General features: G+C 44.7%; 1 protein-coding gene across 1 annotated transcript in view; it reads right to left on the reverse strand.

The window, feature by feature from the left end:
• LOC144823527 (40-kDa huntingtin-associated protein-like) overlaps positions 1 to 18885 on the reverse strand; it is an 884224-nt gene that overhangs the window by 784566 nt on the left and 80773 nt on the right. Inside the window, exon 3 of the mRNA XM_078682113.1 lies at positions 5767 to 5839. Coding sequence (XP_078538239.1) covers positions 5767 to 5839 — 73 coding nt within the window. The remainder of the gene's footprint in view (positions 1 to 5766; positions 5840 to 18885) is intronic.

Consider the following 18885-nt stretch of genomic DNA (forward strand, 5'->3'; position numbering starts at 1 on the left):
GGGACATAAACCATGGCGCATTAATACTCAACGCCATAAAACTCCTAAAGGTAAATACCATTAATGGGAACATCTTCAGAGTTATCTCTCTACCAACCAGGGATCTGTGGGTTCTAATAAGACTCTCTGAGCAGCAGCTAAGGCTACCATATGAAGCCAACTTATAAGAGATGCACTCAGGCCAATAGACAAAATGCCTCCCGACAGAAAGAGCTAGAACAGGAAATTGAGTTATACACCTGTCTAATACACCACAAGGCCCACCATACAACATCGTAAGTCTTTAGAACAAATCTGTATGGCACTAAACAGTCTTCTTACATTTAAGGCAGAATACGCTTTACAAAAAAAGAAGGGGAGACACTATGAACAAGGGGAAAAGGCAGGAAGACTTTTGGCGGCTCCGTTGCACCAGAGAGAGGCTGCTATGGCCATACAAGCCACAGAATGTGCTGGAGAAGTCATGTTGACCCGACCCCAGGATATTGTTAATGAATTTGCTTCTTACTATACATCCCTCTATACTCCAGGGACTCAAATAGGTAGGGATAGGTGGCCTTTTTTCTAGCTGAAACACAATTGCCTCATCTCTCAGATGAGGGAAGAGTATTCCTTGAGGGAGAGATCAGCAAAGAAGAGATCTCGCAAGCTTTAGCCAAACTTCCATACCAGAAAGCACCTGGTGAAGACGGCTTTCCAGCTGAATTTTATCGCTGGTTAGGTGAGGGGATAGTCGATACTCGACACACAGCTTTTCAAGAAGCAGACTGTGACGCTTCCTTAGGATGCCTTTCTAATAAAACAGTAATAGCAGTTTTACCTAAGTCCGGTAAAAATCCCTTGCTTTGCAGCAGTTATCGCCTCCTTTCACTCCTAAATTGTGATATTAAAATAATAGCTAGCATCTTAGCCACTCGACTTTGCAAACTCTCACCCTCTTTAATTCATCACACGCAAGTGGGATTTGTGCCAGGGCGTTCCTCAAGGAATCATTTGCACACCTTGGCCCATACTCTTTGGTCTGCCAAATCTCTTCAGGATGATGCACTGGCATTATCGCTTGATGCAGACAAGGGGTTTGATTGTGTTGAAAGGGACTAACTTTTTTAAGTTTTAGAGGATTCGGCTTAGGAGACCAATTTACAGCCAAGGTGCGACTGCTATATGAGAATCCCATTGAGCAAGTTAATTGTGGAGGATTTGTTTCAGACACATTCCCAATACGCAGAGGAACTCGTCAGGTGTGTCCCCTATCCCCTTCTTTATTTCTTTTGGCTATAGAACCCCTGGCCGCCCCAATTCATCAGTCGACCAACGTTATGGGCATTCCTCTTCCAGTGGGACAATCTAAGCTTTATTTATACGATGATGATATCATGCTCACTGTCACTGACTTGTCTCGCACTCTACCATCACTCCTCCAGACTATAGGTAATTTCTCCTCTTTCTCTGGATACAAAATAAATTGGGTTACAAGTGAAGCACTGCTCATATCAGATGGCACCACAAAAGCAGCTTTACAAGGTTACCCCTTTCACTGGCAAGCTTCACGATTCAAATACCTAGGTAATCTGGTGAACAAAGGAGCAGAAGGAATGGTTGCAGACAATTTAAGCCCTCTACGAACCCAGATGTAGCATATCTTTGAAAAATGGAAGATACTGAGATTATCCATGTGGGGTCGGGTACAAGCTGTGAAAATGGTCACCCTTCCATGTTTTATTTATACCCTTGGAATGCTTCCCCTTCAGATTCCTTTGTCCACATTACGTAATATAGATTCTAAGAAATCTTTTGTACGAGGATCAACAAAATCCCGCTTAGCTGTGACAAAGCTAAAAGAACATCACTCTCGTGGAGGTTTGTCTCTCCCATTGATAGAACACTTCACCCTTGCTTCGTAGATATCCCAAGTGGAGTACATGCGAACGGATATCTCCGATACACCACAATCGGTACAAATAGAATGACGCCTCCTATCCACAGAAGTGGGCCTTTCAGCCATGTATGGGACAGGAAAAAGCTGCCTTGACCCTAATAATCCATTACTGTCTACAATGTGTAAAACTTGGCAAAGGGCACATCATCTGATGGGCTCTATCCCGCGTATACACGAGAAAGCCCCTGTGTGGAATAATGCAGCTATCCGCCTCAAAGGAAAAGTATTATCCTGGCCCTTGTGGAAGCAGCAGGTATTTTTACATTAGACCAGCTTCTCCTTGAGGGACGCCTCAATTATTTTGAACAACTAACAGAAGAGTTTGATATTCCGACACAGCAAGCTGAAAACTACACACTACTTCGTAACTGCTTAAATAAGAGTTTCGGATCACATACCCAGTTACTACAATCTTCAACAGTAGTATTTTATCTGCACCCTTGGGAGAAGAATAAAGGAGTTACATCTAGTTTGTACAAGACGCTTACATCACATCTGTTTTCACAGCCTTTATCGAGAAATCTTCGTATCAGATGGCAAACCAGTTTATAGGTTTCTTCCGAAGATGGAGAATGGATGGACTTTTGGAAAATCTGAACGGGGTGCCCGTGCGGCCAGAATAAAATTTTGTTTATTTAAAATCCTTCACGACTGGCACATGTCACCGGTAAAATTACATAGAGCAGGGTTGCTTCCAAATACCAACTGTTGGAGGTGTGCTGCAGTTGGTTCCAACATGACTCACATTTTATGTAATTGTCCTATAGTTCAATCCTATTGGTCTTACATAAGCCAAATTTTAAATAATACACTACCTACACATATCCTACTTACACCCGCCACCATTCTCTTACATGATTTCCGAGGTTACCCGAGCCTCTCCAAACCACAACGTCATCTTATGAACACCGCACTAGCCACCGCTAAAATATGTATATTACGACAATGGAAGGCACCAACTCCACCATCACAAGAGGCCTGGCTGGTAGCCATGATACATACTGCCTCCCATGAACAAGTTATAAGACCAGACTGATTTAGTTCTGCAAGTCTGGGATCCTTTCTTGTATGTAGAAAGCGACCAATGCGGGCAAGATTGAGAGTGGAGATCTTCTCCTGTTAAGATCACCTCTCACAGCCATCAAACTCTCATACATGTTTACATAGTTCCATAGAGATCTGGGAACTACTCTCTTTAATTTTATGTATTCTTTATATGATTATTATTGTACCAGATGCGGCTTCAATTCCCATTCAGCATTTTAATGTATCAATTTTCTATTAGACAGCATATTTTGCTTTTAATGATATACGGCCATATCTTTCTAATTTCCACACCTGTTTTTTCTTTTTTTCTCACTCTTCCCCTTTTCTATTCTGCATGCACACTTTTTTATACCTCTTATTCCTTTTCAGATATGAACTCGCAGTAAATGCAATAATATATTAAGAATGGTTCAATGGTTTTAAATCATATACTGAAATTTCAAGTTAATCTTCAAGAAAGACACATATGTGTTCATTATTATAATCTCTTCTTATACTACTGTTATTTATGTCTTATGAATTAAATTTACATATGCATAAGTGAGTTAGGGGAATTTTCCCAACACATTTATAAATAGCCATATCTAAACTTTAGGCTACATCTGATCTGACTTATGTAAAATTGCAATTTAATAGTGAATATTTTACATATATTACTTCTACCTTTCCATTTAATATATATTAAAATGAATTTGTCATTTATTATTTATATAAAAAGCATAGTACTGTATACGTTTTAATGCACTTGTTTATTCATTCATTTTAAGTGTATGGTTCATGCTATAGTATTCGTAATTTATATTACAAAAGACTAATAAAGAATTATAACACAAAATAAAGAGTCAGGATACTAGTTCACATGCAGTCAGGCACTTAGGGCAGAGGTACATTCCTGTTTACCATGTAGGGGATACTTCTATCCCAACAAACATATATTTCAAGGACTTTACTATAAAGTAAAAGATTTAAAAGCGGGTCATTAGCCAATTGGTACTTGAGATTGACTGTGTCTTTCTTCAAGAATCAAAAGATTATATCCTGCTTCAGACAGTTGGGGACTTACTGATTGTAAAGCACAAATTAATGCAATGTTGAGGTGCTTAAAAAATTATGCTACATGAATCTGTGCAGAGCTTCCCAAAGTTTAATGCTTGGATATTATTTGCCAATTTTTTTAATTTGTCAACTTCAATAGGTTTGAAAGTAGATAAAGAAAATTCTAATGAGAGGGCAGCAGACCAGACAGAGGACAAGAGGATCTTTTTCATCTCATGAATTCTTTAAATTTTTCATTACAAACACAACAGATTCCAGGAGTGTTGTAAACATGGATCTTTTTGAAGCAATGTGTTCGTCAGTTCACAAAAAGTGCTCAATATCTCCCTTGACTGGTTGGTTGCTGCAGTGATGTGGTTAATATAGTCCATCCTTTTTGTATCCTTCAAGGCTCTACACTAACCTCACAAATGGATCTGGTAAGTATTGGCTTAAAATCACAGAAATTAGAGATCCAGGTTTCGAGCCTTCCAGTTCATATCAGCAAGCTAGCCATAGTTCCATTTATATGATGATTAATGCTCTACCTTAATACTCTAATTTCAGAAATAACATTCAGGACATTTCATTATTAGAAGTCACAATTAGTATTGCAAGATAACCAGATTGTCAGTGGGTGTTTTTCAATCCAAATCTATCTACCACTTCGAGCACACAGTCTTGTCTTTCAACACTAGAAACAACATCTATCCTTCTGTCCTTTCTTGACATTCATATGGACCTGAACTACATATTTCAAATCTGCATCGGCACCCGACAGTTACACTTCACTGTCCATAGGCCAACATAAAACTTTGCTATCAGTTCTGATGTATCTAGATTTGTGAAGAAATGGACAGAGGTGAAGATGTTTAAAATGAAATTCTAGACCTCACCAACAACCTAATACACACTTCCCCATCTGTTTATCTATTGTCATCTTCATCACCACAATCGTACATCTGGGGTTCCTCCTGGTTGAATGAGGTACGAAAAACAAACTAACAAAGACTTCCTCAACAACTATGCAGAGTCCTCACCTACTTTCTTTCTAAGCAATATGCCTTCCTTGTGGGTCTCAAATCAAATATAAACTGGACTACTCTACTGCCCTATATATGTACCTCATAATATTGCAGACAGACCTTGCTTCAACCTAGTTTAATGTCTAAAAAGGATAGACTCGCTCAAATTCCTTCAAAGATGCTCCTGCCAGCACCTGCCCTAGCTCAGACTAAGTGTATTCCTGACCTACAAATGCTTCATTGGTACTGATATGAATGTGATATTCATATTCTTGTTCCTGACTTCCTCCACCTTCTTTTGAATCTTTCATATTGCCACAGGATAACCTCTTGCTAGAGTCAATTCAGCCTTTCATCCAGGTCAGTTTGTGGTAGGCACTACAAAGTCATGTTGTCATTGCTATGATAATTAGCATATTCCAACTCTACTTTCAATTGATAAATTTTTTTTATTCTACCAAAGATCAATTTCAGGCCATCGATAGTCTTCTCCAGGAAAGACCTGAAAACATGTCTTCCTCAAATCTTAGGTATTTGGTCTAGATATGATGGACAAAAAGTTCTGCGCCTAAAGGTGCTTTGGTTTGTGAAGGCCAAACAATAAATTCCGTAAAATAACACAATGTTCCCAACCAAATATAATACATGCTAATAACTCCAGAGCCAATGATTAAATAAGACTTGTAGACTCCAGAGATGAACAAATGCCAGAAGACTTACCGAGCCATGGCAAGATTGCAGAATCCAGCATATTGAAGGCAATCCTGCTGTTTAAGTTCCTTAGCCAACTGACCTAGAACAAAAAAGAAAAATGAATTGTATTGTAATACCTGTAGTATGGAATAATTGGAGAAAGCTATTAACAAACACATTTATTATGCTGCTCTCCGAAAAGCGGCGATGAGATGCATCTGGTGGTGAACTTAATGGCTGCTCAGCTAATTTGACTACATTCTTTTTTCTGCTAAGCTGCTTGAGGGATGCGATGGCCCACCACAGATGTACTACAAGTGGCAGGCGTTCAGGAGGTCCCTGGTCGTGTAGAGGGCAGAGAGACTTGAGGAGTGCTGTTCTATGGGCAGCAGGAGATTCGGCCCAGAGTGACCAAGATGGCAGCCACTTAAGGGGTGGGAATTTGGTACGTTATTGCACTGAGATGGAGCCTAAGTTTAGTCCGAGGTGCCGGAAGCAGGACTTCGATCTAACAAGTTGAAATACACTTTTTCAGAGTAAGTAACGTTGTTGTGGGCCACTGCACCACCACTCTAAAAACCACCCAGTGCATCCTTGTGGAGGTAGTAAGAGGAAGGGGAAGGAAGCTGCTAAATGAGATACTGCATATCTTTCCTGGCATCTGATTCGAGCTAAACAGCTGTATGAAGGTGGAGCATTGACTGTGTGTAAGACAGGAAATATTTATTTCAGTAAAATACAGAAGAAAAAAGCACTCATCAAATGGACAGGAGTGAGAACCAACATACTGAAGCCCTTGGGGCGTGGCCTGGAAACATGACCCCCAGGACATAATCCACTGAGCTCGCATCCAGCAGGCTCCATTAATCACACTAATCCTACTTCATTCTTCATGATCCCAACAACCTTTTTCAGCAATACCTCTTTCAACAACTCCGTAGGTCTGGGAGGCACCACAAGCACCTGCTATGGTGCGGAGCATACTTAAGGTGGGCATTTATCAGATAATGGTCAGTTTATTTCTGTCCAAGGGATAATTCATGAGGTTGGGTTTGTTTAAGTATTCAGTTTGTTTTGGTTCACAGAAGATGATGGATTTCTTAACACAACAGAGGCGGGGTACACTGCGGCTGGTTATGAGAAGACAACTTACAGATCTTAACCTGGAACGTCAGGGAAATGGGAACATAAATAAACGCTACGAGGTTCTTACTTTCCTGAAGTGGCACAGGATTGACACAGCGTGCTTGAAGGAAACACATCTTACTGAATCAGGTGCCCAACGCTTGGCCATAAAATGGCGCGGTCAACTCTACCACTCATCATACACCTCATATGCAAGAAAAATATGAGGTGTATATGAGGCATATATGTATGAGGCATATTAGGGAGAAGGAGGCCCTGGGGTCCCCTTCTCCCTAATTTACTCTGAGGCTGACGTAGGGGAGAGGTTCGTCTTGCTACAGGGCAAGGTGGATGGCCTACCATTGACAATGCTAAACACTTTCGCTCCAAACGACGACGAACCAAGTTTCTTCTACGCCATGCAAAACCAGCAGAGTATTCACACATCTCACCTTATCGATTAGCCACTCTAGACTACTCTGGTGTCGCAATTATGGAATTTCAGAAAATTTGTGATAATTCCACTATCCCAAGTCTGGAAAGTGACACTTTCTATCCAAAAGGTGTAATAAACACTAATTGTTGGTTTTAAGGTGCACACGTTTTGATAGGGAAAAAGCTCAATATTTAATCAACTTGTAGAATTAACTGTGTGATGTAGAAGCAGATTCTTGGTAAGTCAGCCTAACAAGCTAATGAGGCAAAGGAAGCACTACCCGGACATTCCCTTAGTAAAGGAAGGCACAATGTTCAAAACGGAACAGGGCTCCTGTGCCTAATGGCATTCCTGCTGCCATTTTTAAATTACAGGAATTACAATGGTCCACTTTTCTAGTCCCCTTGTATAGATATTGGCTAGCCACAAGTTCTGTACCAGAGAGTTGACAGGGCTCGCTAGTGATTCTCATCCTCAAAAAGAGATTATATAAGTGCCTAGGCGTCAAAGGAAAATCCTATGTGAAACTCTTTGGTTAGAGATCTGGAGCAACGGGCAGTTGAGAAACATCTGATCAGACCAGTTTTCAGAAAAGATGCAGTATAGACCAGCATTAAAAATGCAATAGGTCTCGCCTTTCATTAAGTTAAAGCCATTTGCTTTGCTATACAATACCATGAACAAAGCAAACTGCTTTAACTTAATTAAAGGCAAGACCTATTGCATTTTCAATGCTTGTTTTACCGGTTGTCACACTAAACAGTGTCCTCAAATTGCTGTGCACTCCTGTATGGTGGCGAGTCGATCAAATGCCCAGCCCTTCCCTTCTGTTAAGTGGCATAACTGCCTGTAGCATTCCAGGTTTCTTTATCATAATTTTATTATCTTTTCAGGACTCCCCATAATTTGTACAGCCACTAATTGGATAGTCAATTCATAAATACTTCAATTCATCGAATGAATTACACCTTCAATGTTTTCGGGGGCAACACTTTTTTTACCTTGTTGGATCACATTCCATATCTGCACAAACTACACTCTCCTCCTCTGAAAACACTTCATTTTACCTTGTGCTCCATAGGGTTGCTATAATAAATGTCTTCGAAAACGTCTTGATGAAGACCCTGGTGCTATATACTTCCTTGGGGTCTAAACGTCAACATTACTTACAACTTAGTTTATTTTATTTATTTTTGGAGTTTTCTATAGCGCTGGCCAGACCCAAGGGTATCGGAGTGCTTCACATTTTGATTGGGAGAAACGAGTGCGAAATAGTACAGTAAAAAATTGACAGACATCATACAAGTTCAGCGAATTAGCAGCCACCTGAGGGGCGGAATTGAGGTAGTGTTTTTGAGGTAGTCAAGGTTCCAGTTGCGTTGTTGAGGTAATGTTTATGAGGTAGTTAAGGTTCTCGGTTGCGCTATCGAGGTAGACTTCGGGAATGCACGGTTGAGGTAGAGGATTTTTAGGCGGTTCTTGAATTCAGGAAAGGACGGGATAGTTCTGATGTCCACTGGGATGCAGTTCCAAATTTTCGGGGCGTTGCCGGCAAAAGAGCGGCTGGCGGTTCTTTGTTTCCGGGTTTTCAGGGGGATGAGTAGTAGGGAGTTTGAACTTCTGAGATTTCTGGCTTAACCAGCTTTCTTGAGTTTGGAGGCTAGATATTCCGGTTTCCCTGTGTGTAGGGCTTTGTGTGTGAGACAGGCTGTTCTGAATTTTGCGCGCATTTCCACTGGAAGCCATTTCAAGTTGTTGAGTGCGGGGGATATGTGGTCGAATTTCCTTTCACCTGAGACCATTCTGGCTGTTGCATTGAGGGTGGTTTTTAGTGGCGCTAGGTGGGATATGGCTATTTGTGGGTTGTTGTCTTTGTTAGAGATGAGGAGGATCTCTGTTTTTCCTTGATTAAGTTTGAGGTGATTCATCCCTGCCAGTCTTGGATTTCTTTTAGAGTGTTATTGAGTCTTCGGATGTCATTGTGGGACGTGATTTCTATGTAGATCTGTGTGTCGTCCGCGTAGAGGTGGAAAGGGATGTTGGCTTTCTTCAGTATGGTGTTGAAGGGGACCATGTATATATTGAAAAGTTGAGGGGAGAGAACGGATCCTTGTGGGACCCCTCTGGACACAGGGAGAAGATCAGATGAGAACGATTCTATTTTTACTCTTTGGGAGCGGTTCTGGAAGAAGGAGTCAAACCATTTCAGGACCATGTCAACCGCACCTACTCGTTCTTTGAGGGCCTTGATGAGGAGCTTGTGGTCAACCGTGTCGAACGCCGCTGACAGGTCTAAGAGGATGAGTAGGCAGCACTGATCCGAGTCAAGAGAGTTACGTATGTCGTCAACTATGTTCAGGATTGCGGTTTCGGTGCTGTAGCTTTTTCTGAAGCCTGATTGGTTTTGGTCAAGAAGGTTGATGTTGTCGAGCTGGTTGTTGAGTTGGCGAAGTACGCATTTTTCTAGGATTTTGGCTAGGAAGGGTAGACTTGAGACTGGTCTGAAGTTGTTTAGGTCGTTGGAATCGAGACCTGGTTTTTCAGGAGGGGGTGACCTGGCCCACTTTGAGGCAGTCCGGGATGATGCCTGTTTTTAGGGAGCTGTTGATGATTTTACACCAGATTGGAGCAAGGGTGAGTTTGAGGTCTTTGGCCATTTGGGCGGGGATGGGATCAAGGTTGTGGGAGGAAGGTTTGGAGGATGATATTAGATTGAGGATCTCGGCTTCGTGGACGTGGTCGAAAGAGGGCCAGGCGATAGAGGTTGAAGCTTCAGAGGTGGTGAGTGTTGTAGTTAGGTTGATGTTGATGATCGGAGTCGGGTTGATGTCTAGGGATAGTTCGATCTTGGTTATTTTTTCGTTGAAGAAGGAGACGAAGTTGTCACATAGGGTCTTGGAGGGTTGAGCAAGGACCGTGGATGGCTTGGAGGTTTGTTTTTTGATGATATCAAAGAGTTCTCTTGGCCTGTTCTTTGCCTTTTCTAGCGCATTGCAGAAGAAGTTTGTTTTTTCATTGTTGATGTGATTCTTGTACCTTTTTCTCATTGCTCTGAGTTCCTCACGACTGTTAAAGGAGGGGTTCTTTCTCCAATGTCGTTCTGTAGCTCTGATGAGTCTCCTTTCTTCGTTGATGTCCTTGTTGAACCAGGTTCTCGATGGGATGTTCCTGGGTTTTTTTTGTTTTAGGGGAGCCAATTGGTCGAGTATGGCGGATGTGGTGGTGTAGTGTGAGATGAGTTCGGTAGTTGAGAGACCTTCTGTGGGGATTGACAAGGAGGAGGCTATTCTTTCTTCTAGTTCCATTGAGTTAATTTGTGATAGATTCCTGGACCATGAGCAGGGAGCTGCTATTGGGGTATGGGACTGGATCTGTTGCGTGAGGTGGAATAGGATTAGATGGTGGTCGGACCAGTCTACCGGTAGGATGTGTTCAATGGAGATTGCATCGTTCCTGGCGATGATGACGTCTAGAGTTGCCCCTTTGTTGTGGGTCTCCTTTGAGCAGTGTTGGTAGAGGTTGTTCGCTTGGAGAAGTTCATTTAGGGATTTTATTGTGGTATTGTTCTCGTTGTTCCAGTGCAGATGGAGATCCCCTAGAATGATGGTGTTGGACTCTTTGAGGGAGCAATTGGCAATTAGGTTTGAAAGTTGTTCTGTGAACATAGTATTGTTGCCTGGGGGGTGATATATTAGGTGGCATTGCAGTAAGTTGTTGTCCTTGGTTTTGATGTTGGTAGTGAGGCATTCGAAGGAGTTGTAGTCGAAGGTGTCACATTCGACCACTGCAAGGTTGTTGTTGTGGATAACTGTCACACCTCCGCCTTTTTCTGGCCCTTCTATCTTTATTGACGTTGGTGTAACATGGAGGGACAACATGGCTAGGATAGGTGGGTAGGATCAGCTAGCAGCAGTGCTGAATGCCTACATCTATGCTTGAGGATGGATCTCGCACGCTAGCTCCGGGTGACTTGGGTGGCGGGATCTGCAGTTTATGAGCATGCAGGTCTGGGGAGCTTCTTTTTTCTTAGGTTCGGTGGGGATGGTGATGAGGGTGACTGGGGGTCTCGGGGGTTTGCGAGGGGGGTGCTCGTTTCTGAGACCAGTGACTACCTGTATGGAGGACTGGCTGGGGAGGGAGGTGTGTGTAGTGTAAGAGGCGGCTAGTTCGAGCGCCTCTTCCGAGTTCATGGCTTTCGCCGCTCTGCTCTGTCTCCTGGCCTGGGAAGGTGGGAGGGGGTGTGAGTCGGTATGGGGTGTAGAGGTGGTTGATCTTGGCGGGGCGTGCGTGTCGGGGGGTGCGGGTTGGGATTTTGGGTGGGTGTTATGGGGAGTTGCGAGGGTGGTGAGGATGAGATTCAGACCTAGAATTATAGTGTTGATTTGGTTTTCGATGCGGGTGAGGCGGTCGTGTGGGACCTCCTGTGGGGGGGGGGGGGTAGTTGGTTTACGGAGATGTTGTGGTTATGTTGGGTTTTGGGGTCACTTAGGATGTCCGATTGGGTTGAGGTGGCAGCTTGAGACATGATCTGGGTTGGATGGGTGAAGTGGTTGGGATGCGCAGGGTTGTTATTCCTGAGGGGGTAAAGTGCAGGTTGGGTGTGGTGTGACTTGGGGCTGGCCTTATAGTGCGCTAGGGTTGCTGGGGGGGGTATTCTGCATCGAGGGTATATCTGGGGGATGGGCCGTGATGTGTGGCGGGGTTGTGTCTTTTTTTTCAAGGGTCTTTAAGGGAGGTAAGTGGTGGATGGAGGTGATTGTGTATCTGGGGGGTGGTGTGGGTTGGTTGAGAGTCCTGGTGGGCTGGTGTGCTTGGTCTGGGTCAGGTGTGATAGGGTTAGCAAGTAGAGAGGGGAATAGGTGGTCAAAGGTCTCCAGATTGGCGTTGTTGGCTTGGATCAGGACTGTGCCATTGGAGTATATGGTCACTGAGGTGATCCCGCGGTTAGGTGGGTGGTTCGGGGTGAGGAAGGAGAGCTTGCAGCTATGTAATGTCTTCGTTGTCTTTGTGATTAGGTGTTTTTCCCTAAGGATCGAGATCCAGTAGCCTGGTCTAACAGTGTGAAAGATGAGGTCCATTTTTATTTGACCTTTTGAGGGGCAGTGGTAGACATCTGCGAAGAGGAATTCGGGGAATTGCCTAATTAGTTTGTGCTTAAGGGATTTTTTTGCATTGGGTGAGATGTTGTGTGGGGGGGGAGATAGCGAAGGAGTTTGGTCCGTGGCGTTTAATGAGAGGGGAGGACAAAGGGTAGTGGTCGATAGTCATGGTGGAAGGCGGTGGGGCCTTGCGAAATAGGTGGAGCGTATTCGAGAGGGTCTAGGTCCGTCGAGGGGGAGGGAGGGGTGGGTGGGCGTTGATTGCTATGTGTTCGGGGTGAAGGGGGTGACGATCTGAGTTTGTTTCATTGAGCGGAGAGGTGCAGTTGTGGGGAGTTAGGTGGTTCGGGGTCAGTCTTCTTGTGGTTTTAGTATGACCTTTGAGGAATCCTTGAGTTAGGTTGTGCGCAGTGGGAGCTTCACGGTCTGTGTTCCATTGTAGATGCCATGTTGGGATCAGGCAGGATGGGGGTCCGTTTCGGATTCGGGATCCCTTATTCTCCGTTGTGTGGCCAGAGTTTCTTGTTGCGGGGTCCGGCCTGAGGAGGGGGGTCCCCGTCTCGGACCTTGGCTATTTACTGACCTTGGATCTTTGTATTGGGGTTGGTTTGCAGGTTGTGAGTAAGGCTGTGATGGAAATGATTGAGGCTACTGGCACCGGTCACGGTCACAAAGTTGACAGGTTTGTTCCCTTAGGGTGACTCCATTTCATCCCCATCTTGGGGTCAGGCACGGTGAAGTCGAGCTCGGGTCAAGATTCCTTCAGTAAGGTAAGTTGCCTGAGCCGGTGTGGGTGTTCTGGATGGTGGGTGGCGGTAGCGTGTTGTTTTTCCAGTTTTTCTAGTCGACGGTTGCCGCGGTAGGGTTCTTAGCTCCGGGCGCGGTTACAATGGAGCCGGGACTGTTCCTACAGGGTGTCCCGTTATCAGCGCCATTTTAAGGTCAGGCGGGGTGAGTCGGGCACTGTCCAAGAGTTCCCCGTTACGGTGCTTCGGCATGAATTACGTTAGAGAGAGCTGATCAGGGGAGGTTAATCAGGAGCGCTTTACCTCTCGGTTTGCTGGTGAATGGTCGCGTTACTTCATGGAGTCCGAGTGATGCCTGAGCCGGTGTGGGTGGTCTGGATGGTGGGTGGCAATAGCGTGTTGTTTTTCCAGTGTTTCTCGTCGACGGTTGCCGCGGTAGAGATTCTTAGCTCCGGCCGCGATTACAATGGAGCCGGGACTGTTCCTACAGGGTGTCCCGTTATCAGCGCCATTTTAAGGTCAGGCGGGGTGAGTCGGGCACTGTCCAAGAGTTCCCCGTTACGGTGCTTCGGCATGCATTACGTTAGAGAGGGCTGATCAGGGGAGGTTAATCAGGAGCGCTTTACCTCTCTGTTTGCTGGTGAATGGTCGCGTTACTTCATGGAGTCCGAGTGATGCCCCGGAAGTAGCGCCATTCTGACGACAGGCTGGGGGGAGACCGATGTGATCAGTTCTTCCTCCGTCCTTAGTTCTTTGTCGGAGGTGCTGTCATTAGCGTTAGGCTGTGACTGCCCTCTTGAAGCTCCGGTGTGGGTACCTGGAGGGAGCCGGTCGCCTGCTCTTCTTCCCTGTATTTCTTGGAGCTGTATCTGGTTTCTGGGTGTTGATGGAACGATTGTCCTGTTAGGACGCCATTTTGGAGCCAGGCTGTGGGGATAACGGCTCGGTCCGCGATTTTTCAGATAATCGACGTCCTTGGCTTGTTCATCGGTGTCGGAGTCAATTCGATTCGGCCGCGTTTGCCCTCCCTTGGATCCGGTGTCCTGGTGTCGTGTGAGCCTGCAGGAGGTGCCGATCCTCTGTGTTAGAGGAGGCGCTGCTCCTTGTCCTCACACGGATCAGGCAATCCCTTTCCGGGTGTCCGGTGAGTAATGTCTTTTTTTTTTTTAATCTTTATATTTCGCAGATACTTTTGTGGGGCAGGATGGCATGTTGTAGTTTGTCCGGGTTGTGACTAGAGAGAGGAGGTCACTGGAGGTTTTGCTCCGCTTTTTCGTGGGTCTTTTGTAGCTCGCATTCGTATCTTCGGATTCCAGGGGATCGGGGGGGTCAGAGTTGCATCTCCCCTTAGCTGTGGAGTTCTGATGAGCATGACTCGGATGCCAAACCGATCCATTTTCATCATATTTATTCCAACTTCATCCAACTTAAACATTTTCATCCTTAGTCCTTTTGTCACATTATGGACAACTTATGTTCTTTAAATCCTTATCAACTACTGACATGCCAATCCTGGCCTTGTACTGTAGCGCGGTACATAAGTCATCCTTATTCATTGATCCTGATAACCCAATGCATTTCAGGCCTGTATCTGGCCCTTAGTCAGGGGTACTCTGTTCACATTGGAGAAGCTGTGACTACCAGACTTAAGTTGGAAAGAAAACAAATATCAGCTGGGCTTAGCTGGGCTTAGCTCCGCTCCGCTCTGGATTGGCTCTCAGGATATGAATGGATGCTGCAGCCGTCTGGCAGGAGCTCTTGCGGTAACCTGGGCGAAGAACTCTCTGATTCTGTGGTCAATTCATGAGGTATATATAGTGTTACCAACAGACGTTTACTCTACATTGGCGGGCTTTCCATCAACCTGAGTAGAAACCTGTGCAGACATTTACAGGCTCTCTCCACGTCCTAGGGCGGGGGCGGGGCAGGTGCACATCTGCGGTCTGGGGGGGGTCTGTGAGGGTCTCAAGATGAAGATAACTGCACAGAAAGCCAGGGCGTCCTTCCTCCTCTGCAGCAGGCTGGGAACAGATAAAGAGGCTGGAAGTGATGTCCAGCCTTGGTCTGTCCTGTTCTCTTTTTATGAGGCACCCTATGGAGCGAATCGGTGCAAAAGCTTTTCCAGCCATCAGCCAAGACCACGATAGCCATGGTTTCATTTATGTGCTTACACTTTTTACTTCAGAGCGTTTGTATGGTTTATTCACTGGAGCACTGCGCTGGTCCACTAGGTACTTAAGTAGCTGCTTCTATCTTGATGAAGTTTATTCACGTCGAATTGTTCAACCTATAAAATGTAATATTTACTTTTACTTAGTGTGTCCAGCACATCATTCTTAACAGATCAGACAAGTAAATAACTACCTTGGATATTTTGAAATATAGCTGAAACTGTATAGGTAATTTGTGTAAAATTCTCTTTCAACCTTACATTACTAAGGGGCTTACTTAGAGTCTGGCAGGTAAGGCACTCCACCAAAACATAGCAGAGTACCCTGTCTGCCAAAAACTGATGGCTGGCCCAATTTATTTATCCCTGGGCAAACTGTCCTGTTTCCACCTTAAATCGACAGAGTTCAAGTTTTCTGTCTATACCCTAGACCACCTACCCAGAGTGAATGGTCTGAAATATTTTCTTTCCTGTTTGGAACTGTCTGAAAAAGCCTGACGCTCCTAATCAGAAAAAAATAAAATAAATTACCCCCCAGGGTGTCACGGCCATTAGCATTTTTATTTTTCAAAATCAAACATGGCATTTGTTGATAGCTTTTGGTAAGTAAAAATTCTGAGCGGCCGCATGAAGCAAGGCAGCCATTCAGCACGCACAGCACTTTGAGAGGGTCCACCGTGGTGGTGGCTCCGCTGAAGACACAGATCTCTGCCAGGGTGGAGGAGTAACCCTAAATAGGGCAGGCTATCGCCCACTTTGGTAGCAGAGTATATGCCTCCACTGTCCTGGGGGATCTGAGTAGACCCCATCAAACTGTAAATTAGCCACTAACTCCTCTATGAAATAATTAAAAGGGAACCATAGTTTGGCTGTTACTGTGCCAATGGATCACTGCAGTGCGGAATTATGAGGACAACGCATATATGGATGTGCACATGGATGCTTGTGAATGTGATGTGTGCAGCAATCGCGTCATGGCTGGAGCGAGAATCACGGCATGACCGGCCACATAGAAAGTAAAAGCCACTGGTGCTGCACAGCTGCCTTGCGGGTGCACTTTGTATGAACATGGATCATGGATCATGGCTCGTCTGACTCAAGGGTGCGATGATGCATGGTTTGCAACATGTCTGGCATGCACATGAGAAGGGCTGTTCCCAGCTACTAGGCAATACTTCTTCGAGGTGTCACGTGTAAACTTTTAAAGTGTTCATCAGTCACAACATGTAAGCTTGATACTGTTTTTAGAGGGGCCCAGAAACAATTTATTACGTTTGAAAGAAAGTTTAGCAAAAATACACAGAATGTATATAGCGGTGGTTCCTAGAGGTAAGAGCAATGAAGAGCATGAATTCCAAATTGAACAATTAAAATTCATGTCTCTACCTACTCTTTTTACCGACAGAGTACAATTCACACAAAGTGGTGGCATTTCTAATGCTTCGAGAATGACACAAATTTGAAGACATTTGTCTTGTCCAAAATCTGACAATTCTGCATGAGCTTTACATTAAAATGTTTTTGGGTGTTCTAGGCTTCAGTTAGTAACTCTTCATGTTGTCTCAATAAACAGCAGGAGCTCATTACTGCTCCATTATTGTGTAAGCTACCGTCTCAACGTGTTTCAGCTCCTTGTCAGGGGTTGTAGGCGCTATATAAATGTCACTACAGCTAATTACAAGAATGTCGTTTTAGAGGTCGTTCTCTTGGCTGCCCCACCCGGGCTCAGGCGGTGCTGAGATTACAGGGTGCGCCTGTTGTGCGCTGTCCCTACAGCAGCAGTCACTACAAGTCCGTGCACGCAGCGCGGCTGCTGCTCTCTGAAAGTAGGGAGGCTCGTGAAAAGTGAACAAGGACAGGGATTGACACGGCCTTCCGGGAGATTTCAGTTGTGGAAAATGTGTTTCTTAAAAGAAATCAATTTAGTTTTGGCTGCATTTCTGTAGTAATAATAAAGGAGGAGCGGATTTCTCATCCAATGCAAACCACGAAGGGGCGACCTGGCAATGCATAAGCGCAGCTGGGTACAATTCTGAGAAGGTGGTCATTACATGTTTGCCATGTAAATTTGGCCTTTCCACATGTCCTATCTGTCCTCCCCCAACGATGTCTTACTACCTGCCAGAACTCAGAAAATGAGCCGGCAGCGTGGTGAACGCATGAGGGGCAGGGGAGTGAGCGCAGCAGCGAGGTGAACGCACGAGGGGGGTGAGCGCGGCAGCGTGGTGAACGCGCAAGGGAGTGGGGGGAGGTGAGCACGGCAACGTGGTGAACGCACTATTTAGGCAATATGGTGTTGGACTGTCCACAGTCCGTATGAATACGCATGCTGTCTGCTTTTAACAGATGGAGAGAGCAGCCATCTTTGTCCTTGCAGATGGGCACATGGATGCGAGGGAGAATTGATTCCAAAAGGTGCTCTCCATGGCGAGAGCAGCGCATGCACTGCTTTCGCCAGGCGAGACCTAATAATAGTTTCCCTGCCCTAGCAATCCAGGTGGACCAAGCAATGAAAGAAAAGGGAAGAACATTGCATGCAGCATTTATGGACTTTGCTACTGCATACGACAATGTAAATCGAGCTAAATTATTAAATTGTGAAATCCCATCCCTGTTAACAGGAGGAATAACAAGCCTATATTACAATAAATTGGCCAAGATAAAATGGACATTGATATGGAATACGTCTAGAAAAACTGCGACGAGGAAGTGCTTGAACAGGAATGTATTTTAGCCCTCTTCCAATTCAATCTACATTTGGCAGATATGCCTGCGACCCTTACATTTCCAAGAGCGTGTCCTGTGAAGGTAGCTGGGTGGAAAATATGTGGACAACGCTATTTTACTACATCAGACTGCAGTAGGGTTACAACGCTCACTGGATGACTTAGCTGCTTGGTGCAGATAAATACAGACAAATCCAGAATAATCTCCTTTGGTAACACGCAGCATAAATCATCGCAACGAGGAACAGAAAATAAAATAATTGAAAAGGTTTCCCCCTACAAATACCATGTTACATGGTTTGATAAAAGAGGTCGCACAATACAGCAGAAACAGGCACTCAAGAATATCACTCATGCACTGAATGTCTCTTTTATGAGACTGCTAAAACAGCTAAATGGGGCTGAACTTGGAAAATTATGTAAAGTCAATGACTGTACATTAAGTCCGACTTTGTTGTACAGAATGGTGATAGACATACTCTAGGTGAGTGGCTTGACAATATCCAGTGCAGATCACATAGCTATATATTTCAATTACCTGATGCAACATCTCAAGGTCAACTTCGTTTACAGTTTAACCTTACGAAATGCCAACTGATGCTTCAAGCCAGATACCTCTCCTTTTGCTTGAAACTTAGAGGGGTGCAAACAGATACCTTACAAAGCACTTTAGGGGCCTGTATAATAAAAGTATCTTCTTCACGGAAAGCGTACTTGGAGAACTCCTTAAGGGCATTAGAAGCAGACGACCTCTGTTCTGCCAAGAACTGAATGGCAGGCAAACTGGAGTAATGGCCTTGAAAGTGGGAAGGGTAGTGTTGGCGTCCACCACAATATCTATCTG

This window comes from Lissotriton helveticus, chromosome 3_1 (genome assembly GCF_964261635.1).
Source record: "Lissotriton helveticus chromosome 3_1, aLisHel1.1, whole genome shotgun sequence".
In the NCBI taxonomy this organism is placed as follows: domain Eukaryota; kingdom Metazoa; phylum Chordata; class Amphibia; order Caudata; family Salamandridae; genus Lissotriton; species Lissotriton helveticus.